The 23,163-nt window shown below is 46.0% G+C and overlaps 3 protein-coding genes across 3 annotated transcripts; all 3 read left to right on the plus strand.

Moving 5' to 3' along the window:
• The first annotated feature begins 699 nt into the window (after positions 1-699).
• Positions 700-10,583, plus strand: twsg1a (twisted gastrulation BMP signaling modulator 1a). Its single transcript, XM_003975346.3, has 5 exons — positions 700-1,294; positions 1,975-2,136; positions 6,302-6,401; positions 9,235-9,495; positions 10,100-10,583. The coding sequence occupies exons 2-5, from the start codon at positions 2,008-2,010 to the stop codon at positions 10,279-10,281; spliced, it is 672 nt and encodes a 223-aa protein (XP_003975395.2). The 5' UTR covers positions 700-1,294; positions 1,975-2,007; the 3' UTR covers positions 10,282-10,583.
• Positions 10,584-10,733: 150 nt separating this feature from the next.
• Positions 10,734-18,158, plus strand: ralbp1 (ralA binding protein 1). The gene is made up of 10 exons (XM_003975310.3): positions 10,734-11,464; positions 12,623-12,909; positions 13,593-14,024; positions 14,121-14,470; positions 14,916-15,077; positions 15,393-15,524; positions 15,684-15,794; positions 16,317-16,438; positions 16,523-16,643; positions 16,757-18,158. Exons 2-10 carry the CDS (start codon positions 12,660-12,662, stop codon positions 17,054-17,056), a joined length of 1,980 nt encoding a protein of 659 aa, XP_003975359.1. The 5' UTR covers positions 10,734-11,464; positions 12,623-12,659; the 3' UTR covers positions 17,057-18,158.
• A 216-nt stretch (positions 18,159-18,374) lies between these two features.
• rab31 (RAB31, member RAS oncogene family) lies at positions 18,375-22,941 on the plus strand. Its single transcript, XM_003975309.3, has 7 exons — positions 18,375-18,564; positions 19,280-19,359; positions 19,557-19,638; positions 20,322-20,393; positions 20,682-20,788; positions 21,223-21,332; positions 21,553-22,941. Exons 1-7 carry the CDS (start codon positions 18,529-18,531, stop codon positions 21,648-21,650), a joined length of 585 nt encoding a protein of 194 aa, XP_003975358.1. The 5' UTR covers positions 18,375-18,528; the 3' UTR covers positions 21,651-22,941.
• Positions 22,942-23,163: the final 222 nt, after the last annotated feature.

Raw genomic sequence — 23,163 nt, forward strand, 5'->3', positions numbered from 1 at the left:
ATTTCAGGAAAAGGTCCAATTTGAAAATCGAATCTTCAGTTGGATGTAGTTTTAGGAGTCGCCAGCAGGTGTCGCTGTACAGCCACTGTGGTATGATTGACCCAGTTTGGACGCCAAAATTTTGGGGGATTTATTTATTGCACTTGCTTAAACGTTTTTTGGTTTTTTGTTTTGTTTTTTGTTTTAAAAGACTAGACAATGATTTAGAAATATTAAATATTACCTTTCTGAATTAAACACATCGCTTGCAAAGGATTTTAAATAACGATCTACTTCAATAGTGCTCAGGGACTGTTCTCTTTATCTTATCTTTACATAAAATCACATCTTTGGACTTTCTGCTGGACTATTAGGTTCTATTTTATTCCAAACCAAAACGTAACGTTTTAAATCTGAATAAATTATGGGACTTTTCCCCCCCACTGATGATTCTGCAGAGTATAAACAGACCAGCCTGACTCCATTTAAAGAAAATCACATTAACTTCCCAAATTCTTTCCCCGGCTTGTAAAAACAACTATTTTTATTTGGATACTGCGGCAAATCCCAGAGATAAAAAGTCCCTGAAACTTGATCCTGTCTTCCGTCCCTTTTGCCCGCTGGAAGTGGAGCTTATGGCGGTTTGGGTGACACCTAAAACAACGCACCTGGACACCTGTGGAGCTAAAATGGCTCATCAGAGCGTCTCTGTGGAGCTGCAACACACGCAGCAAGCGGCGGTCCTTCTCTTCTCGGAGGGGGGTCCGCGCGACTTCACGGCTTCCGAATCCCCCTTTTCTTACCTAATGAGCACACTCACGCTGCCGCAGATAAGAGCGAGGAACAAAGGCTCGTTTAATCGAGTGGGGGTGGCTTGGACAGGAAAGGATTGTTTGGTAGACGACTGCGTTTTCTCGCGCTTTTGTTTTTCCTTTTTACGCGCAAGACTTTTACGCACAATATTCCGGCGAAGCGCACAAGGTAACTCGACGTTTGTCTGTGGCTTCAGGGCGGGGGGGAAGACCCGTGTCCGCTACACGGAACACACTCGGCCAGCGAGCGTGTGTGTCGGTGTGTGTCTGACTGACCCCAGGCCCGGCGTTTGGCTGCGCAGACGTTGGGGAGAAAATGGAGTGTGTGCCTTTAAGGCGCCCGACTGCCTGTCGCTTTTTGCTGCGGAGAGACTGACGCCCTCTGGACACAGTGGACACTTGAGCGTCTGTGGAGCACCATCCTGGAGAGGTTCAAAGGAAAAACAAAAGTAGCTCCACTTCTTTCTGAAGGAAAAGGTCGAGGTCTTGCGTCCAGCGTGTCGGTAAGTTTCCGGGCCCGTCCTGTCTGCGCTATTCTGCACTTTTACTGCGTTTGGTTGTGTCGTGGCTCCGGACGAGCGAGAGCGAGTTTTGGTGCTGGCGATGAACATAAAAGAGGTGAAGAAACACGTCCAGGAGTGAGGGAGTGTGTGTTCCTCACGCGTTCTCATGTGGAGTGGAACAATGTGCAGCAAAACGCGGGACTCGCCGCTGTAAAGGCGTTACGTAAAAAAAAATAGGTGAAGGAAGCTGATGTTGCCAGATGTGCCTTATTCCTGGGTTCCGAGCAGCGTTGTTGTTTTGAATGAAATGTGACACAGGCCTTGGAGAAATGTCTTCCCTCATGCTGACGTTTTTGAGGTTGCAGCAAATTCAATGGTACATCTAAATGTCCTCAAACACGGGAAATAATGATTGTTGGGGATTCTTGTTTTAAAGATCTTTTTAAAAAAACTGCAAAACATTTATTTAAAATGTCCTCACGACGGTGAACCTGCAAAGTAATTGAAGTTATTAGATAAATGTAGAGTATTTGGAGAAATGGCAGGATACTAAAGAAAATGTGCTTTTTGGGGGTTTATCTGTGAAAACTCTGAGTTGGTGATGACGAACTGCTATGACTGCAGCAGCTCGGCCATGTTTGCTCCCTGACCTCCTCTCTGTGGCCGTGCTGATGTTCTAGGAGTTTCCAGTAAGGTGCTGGTGAGCTGTCAGGATGAGGCCCGGTCAGACGACCCTCCCCGCCGCCGCCGCCACTCTCCTCTTCCTCCTGTCGGGGCTGGCTCTGACCTCCGGCTGCAACAAGGCGCTCTGTGCCAGCGACGTCAGCAAGTGTCTCATCCAGGTAAAAGTCGCCCGTCCACTCTGACTCCAGATCAGTATAACCCGCGGAGGTCGGCGTCAGAACATCCAGAAGCGTGACGAGGCCAAAGAATTAACGCAAAAGTCTGACACTCGTTTTCCTCTTGAGCTTCAATAGTTTAATCGTGCCTCTAAGTTGTTCCACGTGTGGCTCCAACTCTCTCCCATCTCTATTGTTATAAACAAGCAACCAGAAAAATGCAAAAGTCAACGTTGTCGTGCACGGCTGGCTGTACGGATCTGGACCGGCACCGGCCCCTCCCAGGTTTTTTGCCTTCAGAACTGCCTCAGTTCTTCGTGGCGTACGCCAACAAGGTGTTGGAAAGCGATTTTGTTCCGTATTGGTGTGATGACATCAGACAGTTGCGGCAGATTCGAATCTGCCGTCCCACCACATCCCAGAGGTGATCCACTGGACTGAGATCTGGTGGCTGGAGTACAGACAACTCATTGTCTGGTTCCAGAAACCAGTGTGAGATGGTCTGAGCTCTGTGAGATGGCAGTAGCCATCAGAAGATGATTTCCTAATTCTGACCCGACCATCTGATGGTGGAGCTGAAATCGAGACTCGTCAGACCAGCAAGGTTAATTTTAGTCAGTGTGTGTAGCCTCACTTTCCTGTTCTTAGCGGACAGGAGGGGCCCCTGGTCCCCTGCTGCTGGAGCCCATCTTCTTCAAGGTTCCACGTGTTCTTCAGAGATGGTGTTCTACATCCCTTGGTCAGAACCAGTGGTTATTTGAGTAACTGTTGCCTTTCTGTCAGCTGGAACCAGTCTGCCCATTCTCCTCTGCCTCACTGGGTAGCTTCTCTTTAACCCCCCTTTCTTCCCTATACTCTGATGCCGGTTTGCGTCGCCTTGACGACGTCTACACGCCTCCATGCGTTGAGTTGCAGCCATGCGACTGACCGATCAACTGTTTCTGGTCAATGTATCGTTGCATCAATGGCGGCTGGGTAAGATTCTTGTCCCAGGTGAGCGCTGGGGTCCGGGAGGGACGGCAGAAGGAACCAGAGCTCTACCTACTGATGTCTGCAGCCAGAACTGCCTACCTGCTGGGGGGGGGGGGGCTCTATAACTACTTGCTTGTCTTCTTTGTGATTTTAAATTCTCGACTGCGAAGCTTTGTGCGTTTCTTCCTCCCGGCGGACGCGGCCAGATTTATGTCCTCGCTTCGGCACTTTTGGACTCAGCTCTCCCATGATTAGATTCCCAAGCAGCTCGGCTTCGTGTCCTGGAACCGGGGCCAGAGATGGAATCTGTTGGGAAGAATGCAGATACATTCCTTTGATAAGCAAAAGGTTTTTCACGGTTATAAATAGTGTCCAGATTCCTGCGCACCTGCCCACATACCTGCATGAAGCCAGTCCCGGCAGGAACCGACCGCAGCGGGTCGGATACTGGGCAGCTCTTTGATTCTTTAGTTTTCCATGAGGTACTTTTGATTATTTTTCGTTCCTTCTTGCTCTTTATCCAAAGCAGCCGAGCTCCAGAGAAGCACGAAGGGATCATTCGGCTCCACCGGTAAAGTCAGACCCGTCGGATCAGCGTTCCGCCTCTGACATTAGCATTTTTACTGAGCGGTGTTTAACCTCTGCGGCAGCTTCCACTCTGACCCCAGTCAGTCAGACAGGTAGAGGAGGAACTCCAGCCTCATAAAGGGAGTTAAAAACGCTGAAATGCTGTCGGGGCTCCTGCTCTGTCACCAAAGATGAATAATACATCAGGAATACAAACACGAAACACGCGTTGTGTTGAAGCAAAGTATCAAAGCTACCGAGGATCCGACCTTCTGTTGACGTATAACATGTTGTTGCCTAAAGAAAAGTTGGGTGGCCTCCTTGCAACGACAAGTTGAAGTCACTCCTGCTAATTTCCAGTAAAGTGGACTAATATGGAAGCCTGGAAAGCAACTGATTTTAGAGTAAACAGAACAAGCAAACAGGAATTCAGCTCACGGCTCCAGAAATAAACCGGCCCAAGTTAGAGAATGTTAAAGTGAAGTGAGAACACGTTTTCCTCATGGTGACCCCACTTGATGCCAGTCAAACGTGGTGCTTATTGCTAATTTCAGAGTAAAACTTAACACTTGCAAACCTTCACCTTCTCGTTAAAATTGTCTCGGAATGATTCTGTGTCTGTTGCATCGACTCTCGCATAGAAAAGTTGGTCGAACTTCCATGAACCAATAGAAAAATGCACCAACTATGGGATGTTTATCAGTGTCTTTAACAAGAAGAGGGAAAAAAAGGAGCCCGACGGCGGGCTTGCTTATTTTTCCCTTCCGGGCGACCACGTTCTCCTGATGAATTGTTGCCGTGGACAACCGCCGCTTCCGTGACCCCGGCGACACCAACTTGCGAGCTGTCAGAGCCGAGAACGTCGGTGTGCGTGCGGGGAAACTGTTCTTCCTGCTTGTCGAGGCTCCGCGCTGCTAACAATTAGTGAGATCTGCTGCCTTTACGCTCTGCTGCCATCTCAAGTCATTTGTCTGAATCCCCTGGAACCCCTCGGGGCAGAAAATCTCAAGAGAAAAGGGGGAGAGAGGGGAGAGGAGGCCAAAAGGAGGTGTGCTGGTGAGCTGGGGGGGGGGTTGAGGGGGAAAGTAGACCTACGTTTGGGAAACACGGCACAACTGTGCAGAGCAGGCGGTTAAACAGGGTGTGGCAGCAGCTTGGCAGGAGCAGCCAGCACATGCCGACTTTCTCCTTTCTGCCTGTTTGTGTCTGCTGCTCCTTTCTTTTACCGGATTAAAGACGGTTCTGCTAAAGCCCAGAGCTCTTCAAGACGTTGAGACCACCTCCTTCATCTCGAGGAGGAAGATGCGGGTTCCCCTCCCTCTTAAATGTCGGGCCGAGAGTTTCACAACTGTCCAGCTAGCAAGTGTCTCTGTCGCCAAAGAGGAGCGTGGCGGCTGGCGCCGGTGTTTACTTCTGGACCGCTGTTGTGTCGTTTTGGATTCCTTGGCCTCGTTTGGAATCTCATCCAAATTACCATCTGGAGACAAAAAAAAGTAGCAGCTGGAGAGAGATGGTTCATAAGAGATGATAATCCCCGAGAACAGAACTGGCCCGTTAAACCCAAACTGACGGTCGGTCCAAATCACAGCGTTGTGGATCTTTTGCTTTGCATCTGATCTCGCTGTTCTGTTTTAAAAACATGCAGGAAGTCGGAGAATATTTAGTCTTTAGCCTTCTCCACGGCCTTTAATGTTTTCATTGTTTTTTTTTAATCAAAATGATAAAGTTTGAGCTCCATTTTTCACAGTTGGAGCCTATTAATGGTGCCAGAATCATACGTTAGCGGGGGGGGGGGGGGATCCAATCCAAGAGGCTGCTGATCAACCACGTGTGGTTTTGCGATCTGTCACCGATGAGTCAGCGGGGAGTCTTTTATCATCGCCGACTGTTTACGTGGGAGGAGACGGAGATAAAATATAAAGTCAGCAAGAGGCACATGAGCGCAAATGAAGGGAAGGAGGGAGAGAAAACGGGGAGGGAGGAGGAGAAGTGAGCTGTTCCCGGGCAGAAGCCTTGTTCTGTTCTCCAGGTGTTTTCTTCTCCCTCCCCCCCCCCGACTCCCCCCTCGTCTCCCCTGCCGAGGTGACCTTGACTGGGAGGAATGTGCTCCCTGTTCTGTGTCAGGAGAGAACGGAGGGGGGAGAAAAGGGAACTTCTGATGTTCTCGCCCGACCTACGGTGTCTGCAGAGATCTTTTCCCCTGCTGATGACAGGGTCACCCCCCCCCCCCCCCCCCAGATCCGGACTTAACAACTTAAAGAAATACATTAAAGGCATTTTTACTGCCCTATTTATTCCACATGGATCGGGCATAGATGTGTGATATATCCAGATTTAATGAGGTTGATTATTGAATACCAGTCAGATTCCCAAGACATTAACTAACAGACATGGGTCCTGCAGCTCTGCCCATGGCTGAAATGGTTATTTATAACGGTGTGTGTTCAGCGGGGTTGTGCGTACTTGGATAGACGCCGCGTGTAGCACAGTCTGGTTCTTATTATGTGTGTTTTGCTTCTTTAATTCAACCAGGTTTGAGCCATTCGTGGGCCTGGTTTGCTGTTGGTGAACAAGCTGTACATGAAATAATGAAAGTTTTGTGTGTTCTTGTGTGTGTGTCGCTCTGCAGGAGCTGTGCCAGTGTCGTCCATCTGATGGGAACTGTTCCTGCTGTAAAGAGTGCATGTTGTGTCTGGGGAACCTTTGGGAGGAGTGCTGCGACTGCGTCGGTGAGTGCAACAGCGCAGGATACTTTCAGCTCCTGGAACTTGCATAAAGGAGTTCAAATGCTCCTCTGGCTCCAACCCAGCCTGTTTTTTTCCCCAACTATTCAAACTATTCTACAGTTGCCGGAGCCGTTTGCCCAACGCGCCCCGTTTCTGGTTGTAAATTCAGGCACACTGGGATTCATTTAGAGTCTAAAACAGGAGCTTTCAGTGACATAAGAAAACATTCTCTGGTTTTTGGGACTATAAAAAGTAGCAGACGGACCCTCCACACCTTCATTAGAGGAAAGAACTGCTGTAATAATAAACTAGAATAGATGAGTTAAGTTTCTATTGAGGGGGTCGAATGCCAACAGAAACGCATCCCTTTGAGGAGCTCTAGTTCTTGTATTTTGGTACAAATTACTCTTAATTCCTCTCTATTTAATGAAAGGGCACAGCGGTTATGAAAGTAGCTGATCACAGATCTACAAAAGTCTGCAACCAGCAGCGTATTCCTCTAAAGTCCCACTGGAGGATCCGGCCTGTGGAAATACTGGGACCAGTTTGGCCCGGGCGTCACTGCTCTGATATGAAAGGAGTGTGAGAAGAGTGGAGGCAGATATGGAAGGCGCCTGTGACAAGAGACGCTGAAGTTCAGGTTGAGAGGAGGACAGGAAATGAAAGGAATGTGTCCACGGCTGTGGAAGTGCCGACACGCGTGTCCGCACGTCACCATGGACGCGTGTCCGTTGGATCAGAGGAGGGGAGCCGGGGTGGGAGCGATGGTGGCGGCACCTTATAACAGCTGGGTTAGTGGACCCGTCTGAATCACCCGTAATAATTCAGTGGATCCTTAGAACGGACCCAACAGCTTCAGAGCTTTTTTCATTTACCCAGAAATTTTGAACCCCCTCAGCGCGTTTCCACTGAAAGTACCTGGGAAAAGTTTTCCCTGGAAAATTACCTTGCTGGTGGAGGGGGGGGGGGCTGTCCAGATTCCCTTCTTAAGGGGTGGGATCGCGTGGAACAAGATCCCTTCCACATCCTTTTATCCAATTCTTCACGTCTGATTTCAGTTTCATTTTTAATTGTTTTTTTGGGGCCGGTTCAGTTTTAGTCCTTGATCTGACTCGGGTCGCGGACAGTTGGAGATGATACTGTGTGTGTGTGTGTGTGTGTGTGTCTGTGTGTGTGTCTGTGTGACAGAAAGATATTGTTGTGTGCGCTGACAAGGAGGATTAAAGCGCCTTCGTATGGAACCAAGACCCCACAAGGCACCAGCCATGCTTGTGGCTGGTGTTTCACAGATGTTGCGGTGAATCTTGTGCGGGTCATTTTACAGTGGTTTGGACCCCCCCTGATCCAAATGTCTGTTAATGTGAGCAGTTAAGTAAGTGGAGTATTAAATGATCTCCCAAAGAGACGTTTGCTTCCAGAATTTGTAGGAATGACCCTGATCCATTCTTCTCTCTGCCTGTGACGGGTTCTCAGCACCATTGACTGTAACAAACACCCAAATCCTGATGGATCCACCCCCAAATTCGGAGCCCTTTGTTCTCAGAACACACCTTTGCTCATTTCCACCATTTAAATTCTGTCCTTATTGGTTAACAGGACCTGTTTCTGGCTTTTCCAGATGTTCTGTTGCACACATCAGATTCTCTGTGGTGAGAACGCAGAGGTTTTCTGCTGATGTGTCCTCGATGAAGGTCATATTTGTGCAGGTGCCACTGAACGTTTCCACTGTGAACCACAACTCCAGAGGCTGCCAAACCTCCCCGAAGGCTTTTCGCAGTCAAAAAGGGTTCTTTGACTTGCTTTTCTCATAATCACACGAGCATTTCTGATACTTCTTGGTCCTCCTGGCCTCATCTCGACCTCGTCTGCTCCTGTCAGCTGCTGTTTCTCTCTGAAGACACGGCGCTATCTTCTCATGGCCTCCTGCTTTGTGGGTAACAATCATTTTCATTTTCACAGTGCTGCTTAGGCGAACCGTGACCGCTGGTTGTTGGGCCGAGGTTGGAGCAGGCTGGTGATTAGGAGGCTTTGCATCACTTGGTCTTTTTTCTGATGAGGATTGGAATGAAGCCATGACCCAAACAGGCTGATTAATGTCTGATATCTTGGCTCAAATCTGCTGGGGTTTCTGGCCTTTGGCAGGGTGCATCTGCCCCCTCTTCCCCGTAATCAAAACAAAACTAATACACTGGTGTTTAAAAGAGTTTGGCATTTCATCTGAGGCCTTTTGGAGAGCAGTTCATCTTTAAACTATTAATATGATACTTAAATCTTTTTATGAACGTTTCTTTGCAGCGACTTAAATATATTTCCACTCCGAACATGTCAAGCTCCTTTGAAGTTTGTGTTTGCAAGTAACAGCCCTGTAGAGGGGTGGCAGGGAGGGAGAGGAGGCCTTGTAGTTGAGAGGAAGAGAGGAGGAGGAGGAGGATGAGGAGGAGGAGACCCATGTGCTGACTTTATCTAAACCAGCTGCTCTGGCTCAGCTTTTAGCCTCAATTTGTAATTCAATTCCTCTGTCAATCTCCACTCCCCATTAAATGATTTACAAATTACCTGTAATTCGGTTGGAGACGTCTAAACGGTTGTGGCGATCATATCTGAGAACGTGTGGACGTCTTCAAGTGATTGCTACTGTGTTTTCAGATTAAATGAAGCAGTGAAACACGATAGCTCCACAGCTGCTGGGTTCTGTAAACCTTAACATTCTCCTGCATATCTCTCCAACAAGTCTACGAGTCGTCTAGTCCGGCATTTAAATGATATTGGCTGTGAACGCTGAAACCATCACGATAATAAATGGGATTTTTAATCCAATATCCTGTGGATATTCCAGGGATGTGTAATCCCAAGAACTACAGTGACTCTCCAGCAACATCCAGGAGCACCGTGGAGGAGCTCCACCGCCCCATCCCCTCCTTGTTCCGCGCGCTCACCGAAGGCGAGTCACCGATCAACATGATGGTGGTGTCGTTCCCCATCGCGGAGGAGCTGTCTCACCACGAGAACTTGGTGTCCTTCCTGGAGTCGCTAGACAACCCGCACCAGAATGTTTCTGTGCCTGGAAACAGCATCCACACCAGCTATGACGCTCAAGGTAGTGACCTGGTCAAATTTCCCTACAGTCCACATGAAACAGTACAAAGAAACACCCCCGCATCCCACACACACACACACACACGAACACACACACACACACACACACACACACACACACACACACACACACACACACACACACACTCTGGGGAACCACCAGACTCACTTTAACTTCAATTCAGCTTGGAAACCGTTAAAAAACCATATGTATGTATGTGTATTTTCTCCCTCTGTCAGCTCTTGTCGCGTTTTTCATTTGTATTTACGGACCCTCGCTGTGACCCGTGCTCATAAAATCAGAACCAAAGTAAACAGCAGCCCAGAGTGGGTTGGGTTTTCTTGCCTGCTGACATTTTTTTTCCCCCTTTCTCAAAAAGAACTAGTCCTGGCGATTGCAGCCGAGTTGGAAAAGTTCTTAGCTGTTTGCTATAAATGTTCAGTGGTACTGAGTGATCCCGCAAAGCTGCGCACTTGGCTCACCCAGACATGAAGCCATACTTTATAGCAAAAGTTAATGTTTTCTCCCTGTTAAAGCGGAATCCTTGCATGTTGGACCATTTTCTAAACCCCTGGCTCTGATTTTTCGCTCGGTCTCGTTTCAGAAAACATGTGCACGGTGGTCTACTTTGATGAATGCGTGTCCATCCGCCAGTGCAAAATGTACTGCGAGTCAATGGGAGGATCCAAGTACCGCTGGTTTCACAATGCCTGCTGCCAATGCATCGGACCCGAATGCGTGGACTATGGCAGCAAGGCCGTAAAGTGCATGAACTGTCTGCTCTGAAGTGCGGACGCATATCGGTACCAAATATTTGGACCACAACTGAGGACTGGGAGCAGAGGAAACTATGACTGTTATGTGTTAGCATTCCTCCGTTACCTTGTAAAATATCCCCCGCATCGCTCCGCCTATCCCTGCAAACTGTTTTTATTCTGCTGTTATATTTCACTGTATATTTTTTTTTAGAAATGTTTTCAATAGTGTTTTTCTTTTTAAACTAGAGGTGTATATGAATAATGTATTTTTACAACTATGGTATGCTAAATCCCACTTTTGTGCCAAATAAAGAAGAGTTTGGTGTCGCGGGCTGTGTCACAAAGTTGTGATTTTGCCACATTTTATGGGCTGTATTTACTTTTAAACATTTGTAAAAGGTGTATTGCATGACTGGATGAGTATGTTTGTTTTTCCAATTGCCTGTCCTCGGCTCTAATGTTCAGTCTCATGTTGCCCAAGTCAGGAAACACATCATTTCCTTAGGAAACAAGGTTGTTATTATACTATTCTGGCCCACAGGTGTTCCACTGCTGACCATCTCATGCAGTCGGAGGGAAAAAAGGGGACATTTGCTGATGCCAACTGCACCCCCATCCCGAAACACAAAGATAAATGTTCTTTGTAATGTCATTTTCAAAAGCCAGCAGGGTGCTTAATCACCAAATCTCTTCCCAAGTGGCATGAAACAGTTTGCACAGCTTAGTGTACCTAAGGCACAATGAGAACTTGTTTGTCTTTGATAGAGAATCGCGACCTCATTTTACCGCTGCAGCTGTGGGCTTGGATCAGACGGTGCCAAAGAAGATCAGAGGACTAATGTGTTTCATATGCCAGGCTGACCACCAGTCTGCTGGGCCAACCACAGCGTTTGGGAAAGGGAATGTGATCCACAATAGTGGTTGAACTCTATTTATGTCAAAGTGGCTTTATAAAACTGTTTTGCTCGTAAAACAGCGTAGCTGCGGTAAAGATTGTAACGATACCGCAGCATTAACGTTCTTTATTAATTCCAGATCACTCTGCAACAAGAAACCTGCAGTCAATGAGTTTGGGGCACGCGAGCCAATGTATTGTGGAACTTCATTACCCAGGGTACACTTCGCCTTCCACGCAGGCGCACATAGGTTTTTGGATGCGAGTGCATATCCGGAAGCTCCACTCAGAAATTCGCCAAACGGGATTGGACTTGGTAAAGTTTTGTAGCTTTTACGTTTTTCATGTCCAACGACATAACGCCTGTTGCACAATTGTGTTTATTTGCTAACCCAACAACCTTGATCTTGTTTAGTGTGCCTAGTCGAAGACGGCAACTTTAATGGTGACGGGAAGGGTGATTATACGGCTAGCTTAGCAGTTTGGCAGTGGGGCGAACTAACGTCAGCGTATGGGCCTTTCCATTCAATGCTGATTTTCTAATTCTCATATCTAGTTCAACACGAATAAGGTCAAATTTCATGGGATGTTATAACGCTATCTATTATAGTTTTACCTCTGGAAGCAGGACACGAAAGTAATAGTATCTGTGTGCTTCGAACATTCAGACGTCTGAGTAGCATTTGGCAAATTTGTCTGATTTCCTCAATAAACAACCTGGACGCTAAAATGTCTGGATTTTAATCTTGAGTATTATGGACACATGCATCCGTGCTACGCGAGGTTTAAACTGAGCCGAGCTCTTGCAGTCAGAACTGACTCTGCTTCCACAAATACGTACAGAATGTCGACGTTTTTATTCTTATTTAAATCATTTAGCTCTCTGTGATGAAGAACTAGGTCTCCTCAAAATCTCCAAGACTGTCTCTGTTTCCAACGCTGGTTGCAGGTTTACTAAAGTGCTGAGCAGTTTTACCTATGGAGGTGATAATTGTCATGTTATAGATGTGGTGGTTCATATAGCAGCGCCCCACCTGGTGGCTGCACATCACTGTTGCAATTGTCCCCACAGTAATCGCTTTGTTGGACCTGGAAAGTTTGGAGTAGAAATTGCTATTGGTCAAATTCAAATGCTGAGCTAAGATTCAGCATTTGTCAGCACACCTGAACAAATCACGTGTTCATTGTATCGTGGCTTAAACATTTGCTTTATTTGTTCTTCGCTTTCAACACAAGAGTCTGAATGAGCAAATTTGCTCCTCTATTGTGTTGCTTTACTACATTGTGAATATAGTTTTGAAGCTGTTCCAGACCAACTGTATAGAAACTACTTTTCTATCCTCTTAAATAAGCTCCTGTACTCTGAATTGACCAGATGGTTTTAAATGTAGCGCTTAATCCATCACATCCTTAAGAGTTTGAATGAAAGCTATTATTTCTTGTACTCAGAGTGCCTCACGTGTTACCCTTACAGATGTGATGGAGGGGTGAGGGACAAGGCTCCTGCAGCCATGACTGAGTGCTTCCTGCCCCCCAGCAGCAGCCCCGCTGAGCAGCGCAGGGCTGAGCACCCTGGCGGCGTGGCTCGCACCCCCAGCTCTGAGGAGATCAGTCCCACAAAATTCCCTGGCTTATACCGCACGGGGGAACCCTCGCCACCTCATGACGGCCATCACCACGAGGCGCCAGATGCTTATGTGTCCGATGATGACAAAGAGCACAGCAAGAAGAAGAACAAGTTCAAGAAAAAGGAGAAGAGAAGTAAGAACTGATTATGCTGACCAACTTTGAGTAACTGTCATGATTAGATATTTTGATCACCTTTTGCTCTTTTATTGTACATTCATTTGTCCACAGTCTAAGAACAAATGAGCTACTCCTGAGTTCCCACAGGAATTTCTGTCTGAACTGCAGATAGAAGCATCAAAGCCCATGTTTGAGTGGTGGGGGGGGCTTAACCTGTCCCCCATCTCCTCGCAATACTTAAATAGAGCTGCTAATATTTTTATTCTATAGCTGTTATTCAGGTTTTCCCTCTTGCAATGACATTTTTTCCAGGACTGTATTTATGTGCCACACATGTGGGCGAGAGGAAGGGATGGGCTGTCCGGGAGCACACCCAGATAGCATGCTGAAGATGACCAAAAAAAGAGCTTGGTTGGATTAAAACTACGAGGAGGACACTTAACTGGCTATGAGAGCTATGAGGGCAAATATTTTAACCGGGCTTGTCCTTGGGTAGAAAAGCATAAGGTGCAGTGAGAGCTACTAAATATGTGGCTGACCTCTTTTCTAAGTCCCCCCCCCCCACCCTCCTCCTCTATCTTCACGCTCGCACATCTCTTCCTGTTTCACTTTTGTCGTGGCTCAGGCTGTAGGAGGAGGTTAGGGACGCAGAGGAGCTCATATCTAACCCTCTTTTTGCTGCATCCTTTATTTTGCAGCCGAAGGCTATGCTGCCTTTCAGGAGGACAGTTCAGCCGATGAAGCAGAGAGTCCATCTAAGATGAAGCGATCCAAAGGAATCCATGTGTTTAAGAAGCCCAGCTTCTCCAAGAAGAAGGAAAAGGACTTTAAGGTGAAGGAGAAAGGCCCCAAGGAGGACAAAACTAAAGACAAGAAATCAAAGGACCTGACGGCTGCAGATGTGGTCAAACAATGGAAGGAGAAGAAGAAGAAGAAGAAACCGACAGGAGAACCAGAGCCAGCTCCAGTGGAGATCCCAACCTTCAGACCCATCTTTGGTGCTCCACTAGCTGAAGCTGTCAGAAGGACTGCTCTTTATGATGGGATCCAGCTGCCAGCCATCTTCAGGGAATGTTTGGACTACATTGAAAGCTATGGCATGAAGTGTGAAGGCATCTATCGCGTGTCAGGTACATTTTTTCACATGCAGAATTTGAAGCTAGCTTAATGTTTGTATTTTAGGATTCTTACCTTAGCACAGAGATTTTTTTTAACCTCTTCCTAAGGTATGAAGTCCAAGGTCGATGAATTGAAAGCAGCGTATGACCGCGAGGAGTGCCCCTGTCTCGAGGAGTATGACCCCCACACTGTGGCCAGCCTCCTGAAGCAGTACTTGCGCGAGCTACCCGAGAACCTGTTGAGCCGGGACCTGGCGCAGCGCTTTGAGGACGCGTGTGGGCGACAGGAGGAGGCCGAGAAAGTGTCCGAGTTCCAGAGGCTGTTGCCGGAGGTGGCGCCAGAGAGCCGACTCATCCTGTCCTGGCTCGTCACTCACATGGAGCACGTCATCCTGAGGGAAGCGGACACCAAGATGAATATTCAGAACATCTCCATCGTCCTCAACCCAACCATACAGGTCAGAGAGCTGGCAAAAATGGGCACGCCAATAAATAAAAGAAGAAGAAGAAAAGTCAACAGATCGGGTGTGAGAATTTTGAGGGAGCAGAATTTTAACAAACAAATATATACTTAAATGGAGAAATAGATCTCAGGCTCCAAAGATCCTCCTGCTATTAGATCAAAGGGCTTATGTTTAAAACCCTGGCCCACTTTAGAGAAGCTAATTCCTTCCCACAGGGAATGTGCTCACGGATGCTCTACTTAATCAATGTCTCAAGACAAAAATGAACTTTTGATGAAACTCTGGCACTATTTAATGAATAAAACTGAAAGTAAGTGAAGAAAATTGTGTAGAAAATGATGTGGGGAATTTCTGACTTCACGTTTTTAGATATTGCGAATCTCATACGTATGCAGGTTTGTGCTGAAGTGTAAAAGTATGTTGTCTCCCTTGTGTTTAGATTGGGAACAGAGTCCTTTATGTGTTTTTCACACATGTGAAGGAGCTCTTTGGTGACGTCGTCCTGAAGCCAGTGGTGCGTCCTCTCCGCTGGTCCAACATGGCGACCATGCCGGCTTTGCCTGAGACACCGGAGAGCATCAAAGAGGAGATTCGACGTCAGGTCAGTTAAAGCTGACTCGCTGCTCACAGAAGAATCTTTCAAGATGGATGTATGGCGGTCACAAAGCGATCAGGGGTGTTTCTTTATTTTGGTAGTCAGCCAAGCTATGTTTTTCTAGAAATATCACGAGACCTCCTTGCTGCCCCTTTTCATCATTTTTGAACGTCCACCTTTCCATATTAATTCAACCTGTTGATGGAATCTTGATATGAGCCACCATTACTGTTGGTCTAATATCTGTTTTATACCGTGGCAAGCATAAATTAAGGTACTGTCTTTTGGATCATCAAAAAGTTTGTTAAAAATGTGTTTTAGGAGTTCTTGCTGAACTGCCTGCACAGAGACCTGCAGGCGGGGGTGAAGAATTTATCTAAAGAGGAGCGATTGTGGGAGGTTCAGCGAATCCTCACCGCTCTGAAACGCAAACTGAGGGAAGCCAAACGTCAGGTAGGTCTGCGTGTGTGTGACTGTATATAGGGAGAGGACGTACATCACAATGTGCTTTTGTAATGTAAATGTGAGCACGGTCATTTAGGAGTGTTGCGGGATTGTAATAAGAAGTGTCCATCTTCTAAGTTTTCTGTCTTGTCTTGCTCGCCATATTAGGAGTGCGAGAGTAAGATAGCCCAGGAAATAGCAAGTCTCTCGAAGGAAGACGTTTCAAAAGAGGAAATGACTGAAAATGAGGAGGAAGTCATCAACCTCCTCTTGGCTCAGGTGACACAACTACATTGAATTTGCCTCCACCAGCAAAATGTGAAACATTTTGATTGAATGTGATTGTCATTGGCCTCCTGTCGTGGAAGATTTTGGCCAAAACGCACACTGGGTATTTTTTTTAAAATAAAAAGCCCCAAAACGATTAAATTGCGCAATATGGCGACAACAAAACTCCAGTACAGGTGCTCATCTGAAAAGTGCCTCCCCGAAGGGCAAGTTCAGACAGCATGTATACCACAGAGAGCTCTCCTAAAAAGGTGACATTCCCAGCCTGATTGGGGAACTATTCCTGTCTGGCTGCCAAACACGCAGTGGCCATTTTCAGATCTCTTCACAGGCTCCAGCTCCTGCTGACCATTGCATGTTTCCCCAGTAACTGAGCCTTTTGACATCAACGATCTTTTAAATAGCCAGACTTGTTGTTGTCTATATGATGAACTCAACATGGTACTGGAAGCTGGAGAATTCCTTATAACACCATGTGGTTGAACTCTGGGTTTTTCCTCTTTCTGTAAATAGGAGAACGAGATCCTGACGGAACAGGAGGAACTGATCTCGCTTGAGCAGATGCTGCGCAGACAGATCGCGACCGAGAAGGAAGAAATCGAAAGGTTGCGGGCGGAGATCGCAGACATACAGAGGTGAAAGGAGGCTGGAATTATTGTGGGTGGTGAATGTGTTCCAATCGGACCGCCGTCGTCTCAACGCTGCGTTTGCCTGTTTAGTCGGCAGCAGGGACGCAGCGAGACGGAGGAGTATTCTTCAGACAGTGAGAGCGAGAGTGAGGATGAAGAGGAGCTGCAGATGATCCTTGAAGACCTGCAGAAGCAAAATGAAGAACTGGAGGTGTGTGTGGCTGTTGGCTTTGCTCAAGGATTCTGCCCCTGGCATACACAATTTAAATGAACTGCTTAAATATACATGGCGTTTACAACTTAGCGGTCTTTGTTGCATCTTAGAACAAGAATACCCACCTGAACCAGGCCATCCACGAAGAACAGGAGGCCATCTTGGAGCTTCGGGTCCAACTTCGCCTCCTGCAGAGCCACAAACTTCAGCAGGAAATGACTGTCCAACCGCTGGCTGAGCAGGCCCCACCCGTGCAGCCGAGCCCAGAGCCCCGCATCGAAGAGCAAATCAAACGCGCCGTGGTAGCGGCAGCCTCCGGCGCAGACACGGCCGCCGCCTCCAACGGCAAAACGGCAAAAGATCCTTCGAAGCCGTCGCCAAATAAAGACAAGAGAGATTCCAACATGTGAAATCACTCTGAAGGGTAATCCGGTGGATCGGTGCTGCTGCGCGTCTTTCTCCTTTGGTCAGGCTTCCCGTAGTTTCATTTTCCTTCATCGTGTCCACACAGCGGTCTCCGCGTTAAATCACACGCTTTGCCTCCTTTGTTTCTACAGCACAGAGACTAACAATCAGAACTAGTGTATACAATTTAATAAAAGCTGCTGCTGAGACACTTGACTGACCAGAGTTGAAATTCGCAGCGTCGTGCCTGTATAAATAATCATTTCATTTGAGACTGTTTTTAAAGGTAAGGGTCAAGAAATACATGTAGACCAGATATAATCAGCCCTTGTCAATGCCCCAACACAGATCTGAATGTAATAATGGACACCAGGGCTACATAAAAAGTCAGTCTGGGTCCATTTACTCCGAGAACCACTGATCCAGAAGCTCTTTGAAGGATGGGGGAAATACAATTGGTCTATATGTTATATATATTTATGAGGTATTTTGAAGAATACAGATTACTATTGAAGAGATACAAAATTTTGCAAATTTCCTTGAGTAATATATGTATAAATATATCCTTTATTTTCAGTCCAAATAGAAATTTCAAACCGTGCACATAAACCCAACGGCGTCGCTCGGCTAAAATCTCAACAGATCGATCATCGCTACTGCGGGCAACAGTCGATCAAACGGTCATGTAGTGCAATCGGCTCGACCTCAGGTGCATGAAAATGTCAGATGATCAAATTGGATTACAAATCACAATTTAATGACTGATCCATGACTTGTGGAGCACCATCATAATATAATGTAGTGACATTTAAAGGCTTGGTCTGATTTATTTCTGTATATTGTACAATTGCAAACATACTGTATTTTAAGCTCTTATTTTTTCATATTTTTATGATCCATGACATGTTTGAAGTATGTTCCTGTAAATGCCCCCTTTATGTCGATGCGCACACGGATGCAGTCTGGCCTGAACTTGTTAATCCTGAGACTGAAACATGCTAGATTGGGATCATTGTGTTGTTTTTTTTGGTTTGTTTTCATATTAAAAAAAAGTCGTAGCTCATTGTTGCAAAATAACACTGTGAAAAATAAAGTGTCAGATATTTATCCCTTTGTTTTCTTACTCAACAATTTTAGCTGGGACTTTGCTCCCACCCCCCCCTTCATTGTTTCTCAGATTGGTTCTTAGAAAGTTATGCTTGATGACAGAGAGATCTGATAACACATTTGTCATTTTATCGAGGGTCACGTGCTTAAAAGGGCTCGTGAGGACATACTCGCGCGTTTAAACCGGGCCTTTTACTCTGAAAGGCGCAACCGGAAGCTGTTCCGGTCGTTTCCGGTTCTTGGTAGTTGAGTGGATGGTCTGGGGCTGGGTCGTCTCCCGTTATCTAAGAAAAGGGAAAATGTCAGTTATGGCAGGAAGACACGCCGAGTAAGCGCAGATCCAAAAAGTTCAGAGCTTCCAGAAGGGAAAATGGCCATAAGGGAGCTGAAAGTCTGCCTTTTAGGGGTAAGTGGTCGATGTTGATCTATCGAAAATTCCCCCTTTTCGCGGCCACTGTGACATATTGACCAGAAGTTGTCGTTTGATGCCCCGGAACACCTATTAATTGTTGATTTACTGTTAAATCCGCGGTGGAGATTGAAAACGGCAGCTGCTGCATTTGGGTCTTGCTCGGCTAACCTGGAACTTTTCTCCACGGTTTGGATGGAAAGTTGATCCAAAACCCGGCAGCTAGCCGGTCTGTCGGCTCAGTCGTCGTCTGACATCGTTTCTCTGTCAAATACGCCGGAACCGACGTTTGTTTTGTCTTTTACTCCCCATTTTTCGACGTTTTTGCCACTTTATCGCCCATGACGTCATCACCCGAGCAGCCCGTTAGATTTTCTGCTGCGTTAGCGGTATGGAGCTCCCAGTCTTCTTACAGAGAGTAGTATCAAAATAGCCACTAAAAATGCCATCTAATAGCCTCTGAAGAGCATTAAGTCTATATTATATCTACTCTTCAAACAAAGGTTTGTGGGAATGAGTGTTGGCTGCACTTATGTCAACACAACATCCACTACAATGTTGGAATGGTGTTTTTCTTAAGGTTGTATTTAATTTGGTTGTTGCTGATAATGACAAAACAGTGTAATAAATATCTTCTGGAGGTGGCAAGACGGTTTCCTGTTGCACAAGGACCAAAATTAATCTATTTTTTTGTGCAACTTCTTTGCACCAGGACACTGGTGTTGGGAAATCCAGCATTGTTTGCAGATTTGTCCAGGATCATTTTGACCACAACATCAGTCCAACGATAGGGTAAGTTCACAGCGCCCAAAAATAAAAACCAAATTAGATCCCGGTCAAAAAAAATAGAGACTTCTACCACGTGGAGAGTTAAATCAAAGAGCACAGCACAAAGAAACATTTTTCATTTAGCAGTTCAGGTAGAAAATGAAATGTTCCTAATGATTATTCCTCCAAAATCAATTCAGCTGGTTCCGTTGTACCCGCAGGGCTTCATTCCTGACCAAAACTGTGCCCTGTGGACACGAACTACACAAGTTTCTGATCTGGGACACAGCGGGCCAGGAAAGGGTGAGTGTGTGACGCACAATAGAATTCTTCTCATCTATTTCATAAAGTTATTAAACCATAACATTCTAGTTTTAGCAATTTGCCCTCACACAATCATTTCACTGTCAGGATCAGGCACGAAATAGGATGATTCACTTTGAGTTCAAAGGTCAAAAGATTGTGAAATTTTGTGTGTGTGTTGGAACTTACATCACATTAATCCATTAGCATCTCCGGCCTTGTCTGAGAAGTTGATCTGCTTGTGGTTTTAAACCTCTGAGCAGATCGACACCCTCCCATCAAAGTTGAGGTCTGAGGGTAAATTCAAGCGCAGAAAATTTGTCACCATCATCAGTAAGTTGCATTCACCACATCTTCGATCTCTTATCTGGAAGAAAACAAATGTCAGAATTTGAAAGAAGACAGGAAACCGTAAAGAGACTGTGTGAAGATAGAAACTAATATTGGACCATCAACATCATTTGGGAGTTTCAACGCACTGTCGGATGCTTTTGAGTTGAATTGTACATTAATGCAGCCCAAGATTCATTGATATAGCAACGCTCGTATCACCGCAAATGGGTTGACTTTTCTGTGGACGCGGGGACGTAGTAGAGAAACTGTCCTTGTCCACTCATCCATCAGTTTGACCGGATGGTTGTTGAAGGACAGCGAGGTCCAAATATCTCTTTCCCCCTTTTCAGTTCCACTCGCTGGCTCCGATGTACTACAGAGGCTCGGCTGCTGCCGTCATCGTCTATGACATCACAAAACTGGTGAGAACAAAACTCCATTCACGCTCATTTAAGTCTTCGGATGCTTCTGGGGCTGATAGTGACTTGCTCGGTCCTGTTAAAGGCTACAGTTTGAGACCGGAGTAAAATTCACTGACTTTTCCATCACTCATGGAATAAAATGCCATTCCTTCCTGGTCTGCTCATGGAAAACTCTTCTGACCAACACATTGTAAAGCAATGACTCTGAGACAGGAGTTTGAAGCGAAGGAGTTTGAGTTGTTTTTTTTTTGATACAAATACATATAAAGCACCTTTCTTGTTGCCCAGGACTCTTTCCAGACACTGAAAAAGTGGGTGAAAGAGCTGAAGGAGCACGGCCCAGAGGACATCGTTGTAGCCATAGCAGGAAACAAGAATGATTTAGGAGACATCAGGTGAGTCTCCTCACTCAGTCATGGCACCAAACCCACCTGAAGGCGAAGTGCGGGTCAGAACCGTCAGAATTGGTCGTCCTTGATGATGAAACGTAAGGGCAGGTGATGCCATCGCCTTGGTTACCACTTGCTGTGGCGTGAAGCAGTCGGCTGGATCTGATCACAACCCCTTTTTTTCATCAACTTTTAAAGATGGAGGATTTTTGTCTCCCAGAACGTTGACGACAATCGATCACGTTTGTTACCCGTACGTCAGCGCGTTTGTCTCTTCCAGTCGGGTCTTTCTGTGCGCTCCTCTGGATTTCGTTTATTGCTCCAAACTGACGCTGACATTAGCTCCAAACGAAGCACCTTCTTTTCTCTCAGCCACACTGTTTTGTAATTAGTGTGTAAACCTCGAGGCCTTTTGTGAGCTGTGTCCTTCTCCACCACAGGGAGGTTCCTATGAAGGAAGCCAAGGAGTTTGCCGAGTCCATCGCAGCTATTTTTATCGAGACCAGTGCCAGGAACGCCGTCAATATTGAGGAGCTCTTTCAGAAAATAAGTACGTTTCCTGTCTTTACTCTTGGTTACTGTTCTTGGGTTTGTGGGCGTCTGCATCTTGTTTTGAAAGGTTTTGAGGAAAGACAAGGGCTAGTTATCCTTTAACTAATGCTGGAGGCCATTTTTTTTATTTTTACAGAATGTACTGCAGCATATGTTTTAATAGGTAATAAATATTTCTGGGAACAAAGAATGCTGTCTAAAATAACCTTTGTGCTTAGGTAAGCAGATTCCCCCGCTGGAAAACCCGGAGGTGGAGAGTAATGACTCGTTTAAACTCACCAGAGCGCCCGCTCCGTCCACCAGGAGGTGCTGCTAGTACAGACCGTGTCTGGTGGGAGCTCTGCATTGGGCTCTGCAGAGCCCACCTGGGCAGCACATGCTGGTCCAGAATCAGTCCCACTCCTGCTCAAGTCAACATGGCGGAGACACACAGGCCAGGTGCAGTTGTGAACAACCACATGAACAAAAGAAAAGTCCTCCAGCAGTATTGTTTGCCTCCGTGCACATGTTCCACTTGGTTGAAGCGGTCTGCGCTCTGCTGGGGTCACGTTGCCTTCACTCTGTCGCCCCCATGCGGAGTTTCACTGAATTACACGATGATTTCTGTCAGTTTCCCACAGGAACGTTTATCTTTGTCCACATGAATAACAACATTTAACAGTATATTCTAGTTTCACAACTAAACTCTCCTTTTGCAGCTGTTGAATTGCACGTTAAAATGGAACTTGTGTGCCTTTTGTGTTGATTTAATTCACTGCATTTAAGCCAGCAAAAAAATGCCAGCTAAATATGGGGGCTGTGCATAAAAGATCAACCTTAATGCTGCATAAACAGCTTTGTGGCCTAAATCATAGTTGGAGAAACACAACCCCATGCATAAACACTGGGACCAATTTAAGAATTGTTTACATATAGATTTGTTTTCTATGTGATGAAATGTATTTTACTCCAGGGAATGAGTTTTTATGCCAAACCCGAGATTTACATCTATTTGGATTACATGTGTATTTTTTTTTGGGGGGGGGGGGGGGGGATTTACATCTAAAATGTGGTGAAACAAATCAATTTTAGCTTCCAAGGCATAAAAAAAAGGGTAACAGGACAGGTGGTTCTGATGGGCCTGGGTTGAACCTCTTGAGAACTGCAACAGCACTTTTTTTTTGCATCCATCCAACAGTGTTATTTAGTCTTTTACTTATCTGAAACTGAGACGAGATAAAGTTTGAACTCTTACCGTATCGCAGCATTAAGAAATTCACCACTTAGACACGAGAGACGGACGGAAGAGTCTTTCTCATCAATGAAGATTGGAGTTGACACCTTTAGAAGCAGATTATTATGGCCTGAAATAGAGTTTAAAAGACTCCAGGATGTTACCTCCAATTTGTATTGTTCAAGGGTTTGAGTGTTGATATTCTTTAATTCTGTTTGATGTAACTAAAGTGCCTTTTTACATCATGTATGTATGTTATGGTCCTGGCAAAGGAAAGAGATTTGCCAGTACAGACTAGTTATGGATCAATTATGACAGCAGCCATCTTCCTCTGTAGGCATCATTAACTTTGTATTTTAAGATGTGTAATAAAATCATGATGCTTGCCTCCGTGCTTTGGTTCATGTTGCTTTCTGAGGATAAAATAACCAATCTTTCTTAAAGTTTGCCACGTTTTTTTGAGTTTAGAGAGTTTGACAGCAAACAGAACAAGATATTGTGATATCTGCAGACATCTGGAGCATAACCTGCAGCTTCACCTGCTTTACAGTGATAACAGTGTCACAATACACTTTTGTTCACAGCTCATTGGAATGTGGTGGGTTCACATCCTGAA

This window comes from Takifugu rubripes, chromosome 22, assembly GCF_901000725.2.
Source record: "Takifugu rubripes chromosome 22, fTakRub1.2, whole genome shotgun sequence".
In the NCBI taxonomy this organism is placed as follows: domain Eukaryota; kingdom Metazoa; phylum Chordata; class Actinopteri; order Tetraodontiformes; family Tetraodontidae; genus Takifugu; species Takifugu rubripes.

What these genes read in the sequence shown, in the direction of transcription:
- twsg1a (XM_003975346.3), top strand. Translation starts at nt 2,008, where the DNA reads ATGAGGCCCGGTCAGACGACCCTCCCCGCCGCCGCCGCCACTCTCCTC. An exon ending in TCAGCAAGTGTCTCATCCAG is followed by an intron (nt 2,137 to 6,301) that starts GTAAAAGTCGCC and finishes GTCGCTCTGCAG; the next exon opens with GAGCTGTGCCAGTGTCGTCC. An exon ending in GGAGTGCTGCGACTGCGTCG is followed by an intron (nt 6,402 to 9,234) that starts GTGAGTGCAACA and finishes TGGATATTCCAG; the next exon opens with GGATGTGTAATCCCAAGAAC.
- ralbp1 (XM_003975310.3), top strand. Translation starts at nt 12,660, where the DNA reads ATGACTGAGTGCTTCCTGCCCCCCAGCAGCAGCCCCGCTGAGCAGCGC. An exon ending in AGGCATCTATCGCGTGTCAG is followed by an intron (nt 14,025 to 14,120) that starts GTACATTTTTTC and finishes CCTCTTCCTAAG; the next exon opens with GTATGAAGTCCAAGGTCGAT. An exon ending in GAGATCGCAGACATACAGAG is followed by an intron (nt 16,439 to 16,522) that starts GTGAAAGGAGGC and finishes TTGCCTGTTTAG; the next exon opens with TCGGCAGCAGGGACGCAGCG.
- rab31 (XM_003975309.3), top strand. Translation starts at nt 18,529, where the DNA reads ATGGCCATAAGGGAGCTGAAAGTCTGCCTTTTAGGG. An exon ending in TGAAAGTCTGCCTTTTAGGG is followed by an intron (nt 18,565 to 19,279) that starts GTAAGTGGTCGA and finishes TCTTTGCACCAG; the next exon opens with GACACTGGTGTTGGGAAATC. An exon ending in ACACAGCGGGCCAGGAAAGG is followed by an intron (nt 19,639 to 20,321) that starts GTGAGTGTGTGA and finishes CCCCCTTTTCAG; the next exon opens with TTCCACTCGCTGGCTCCGAT.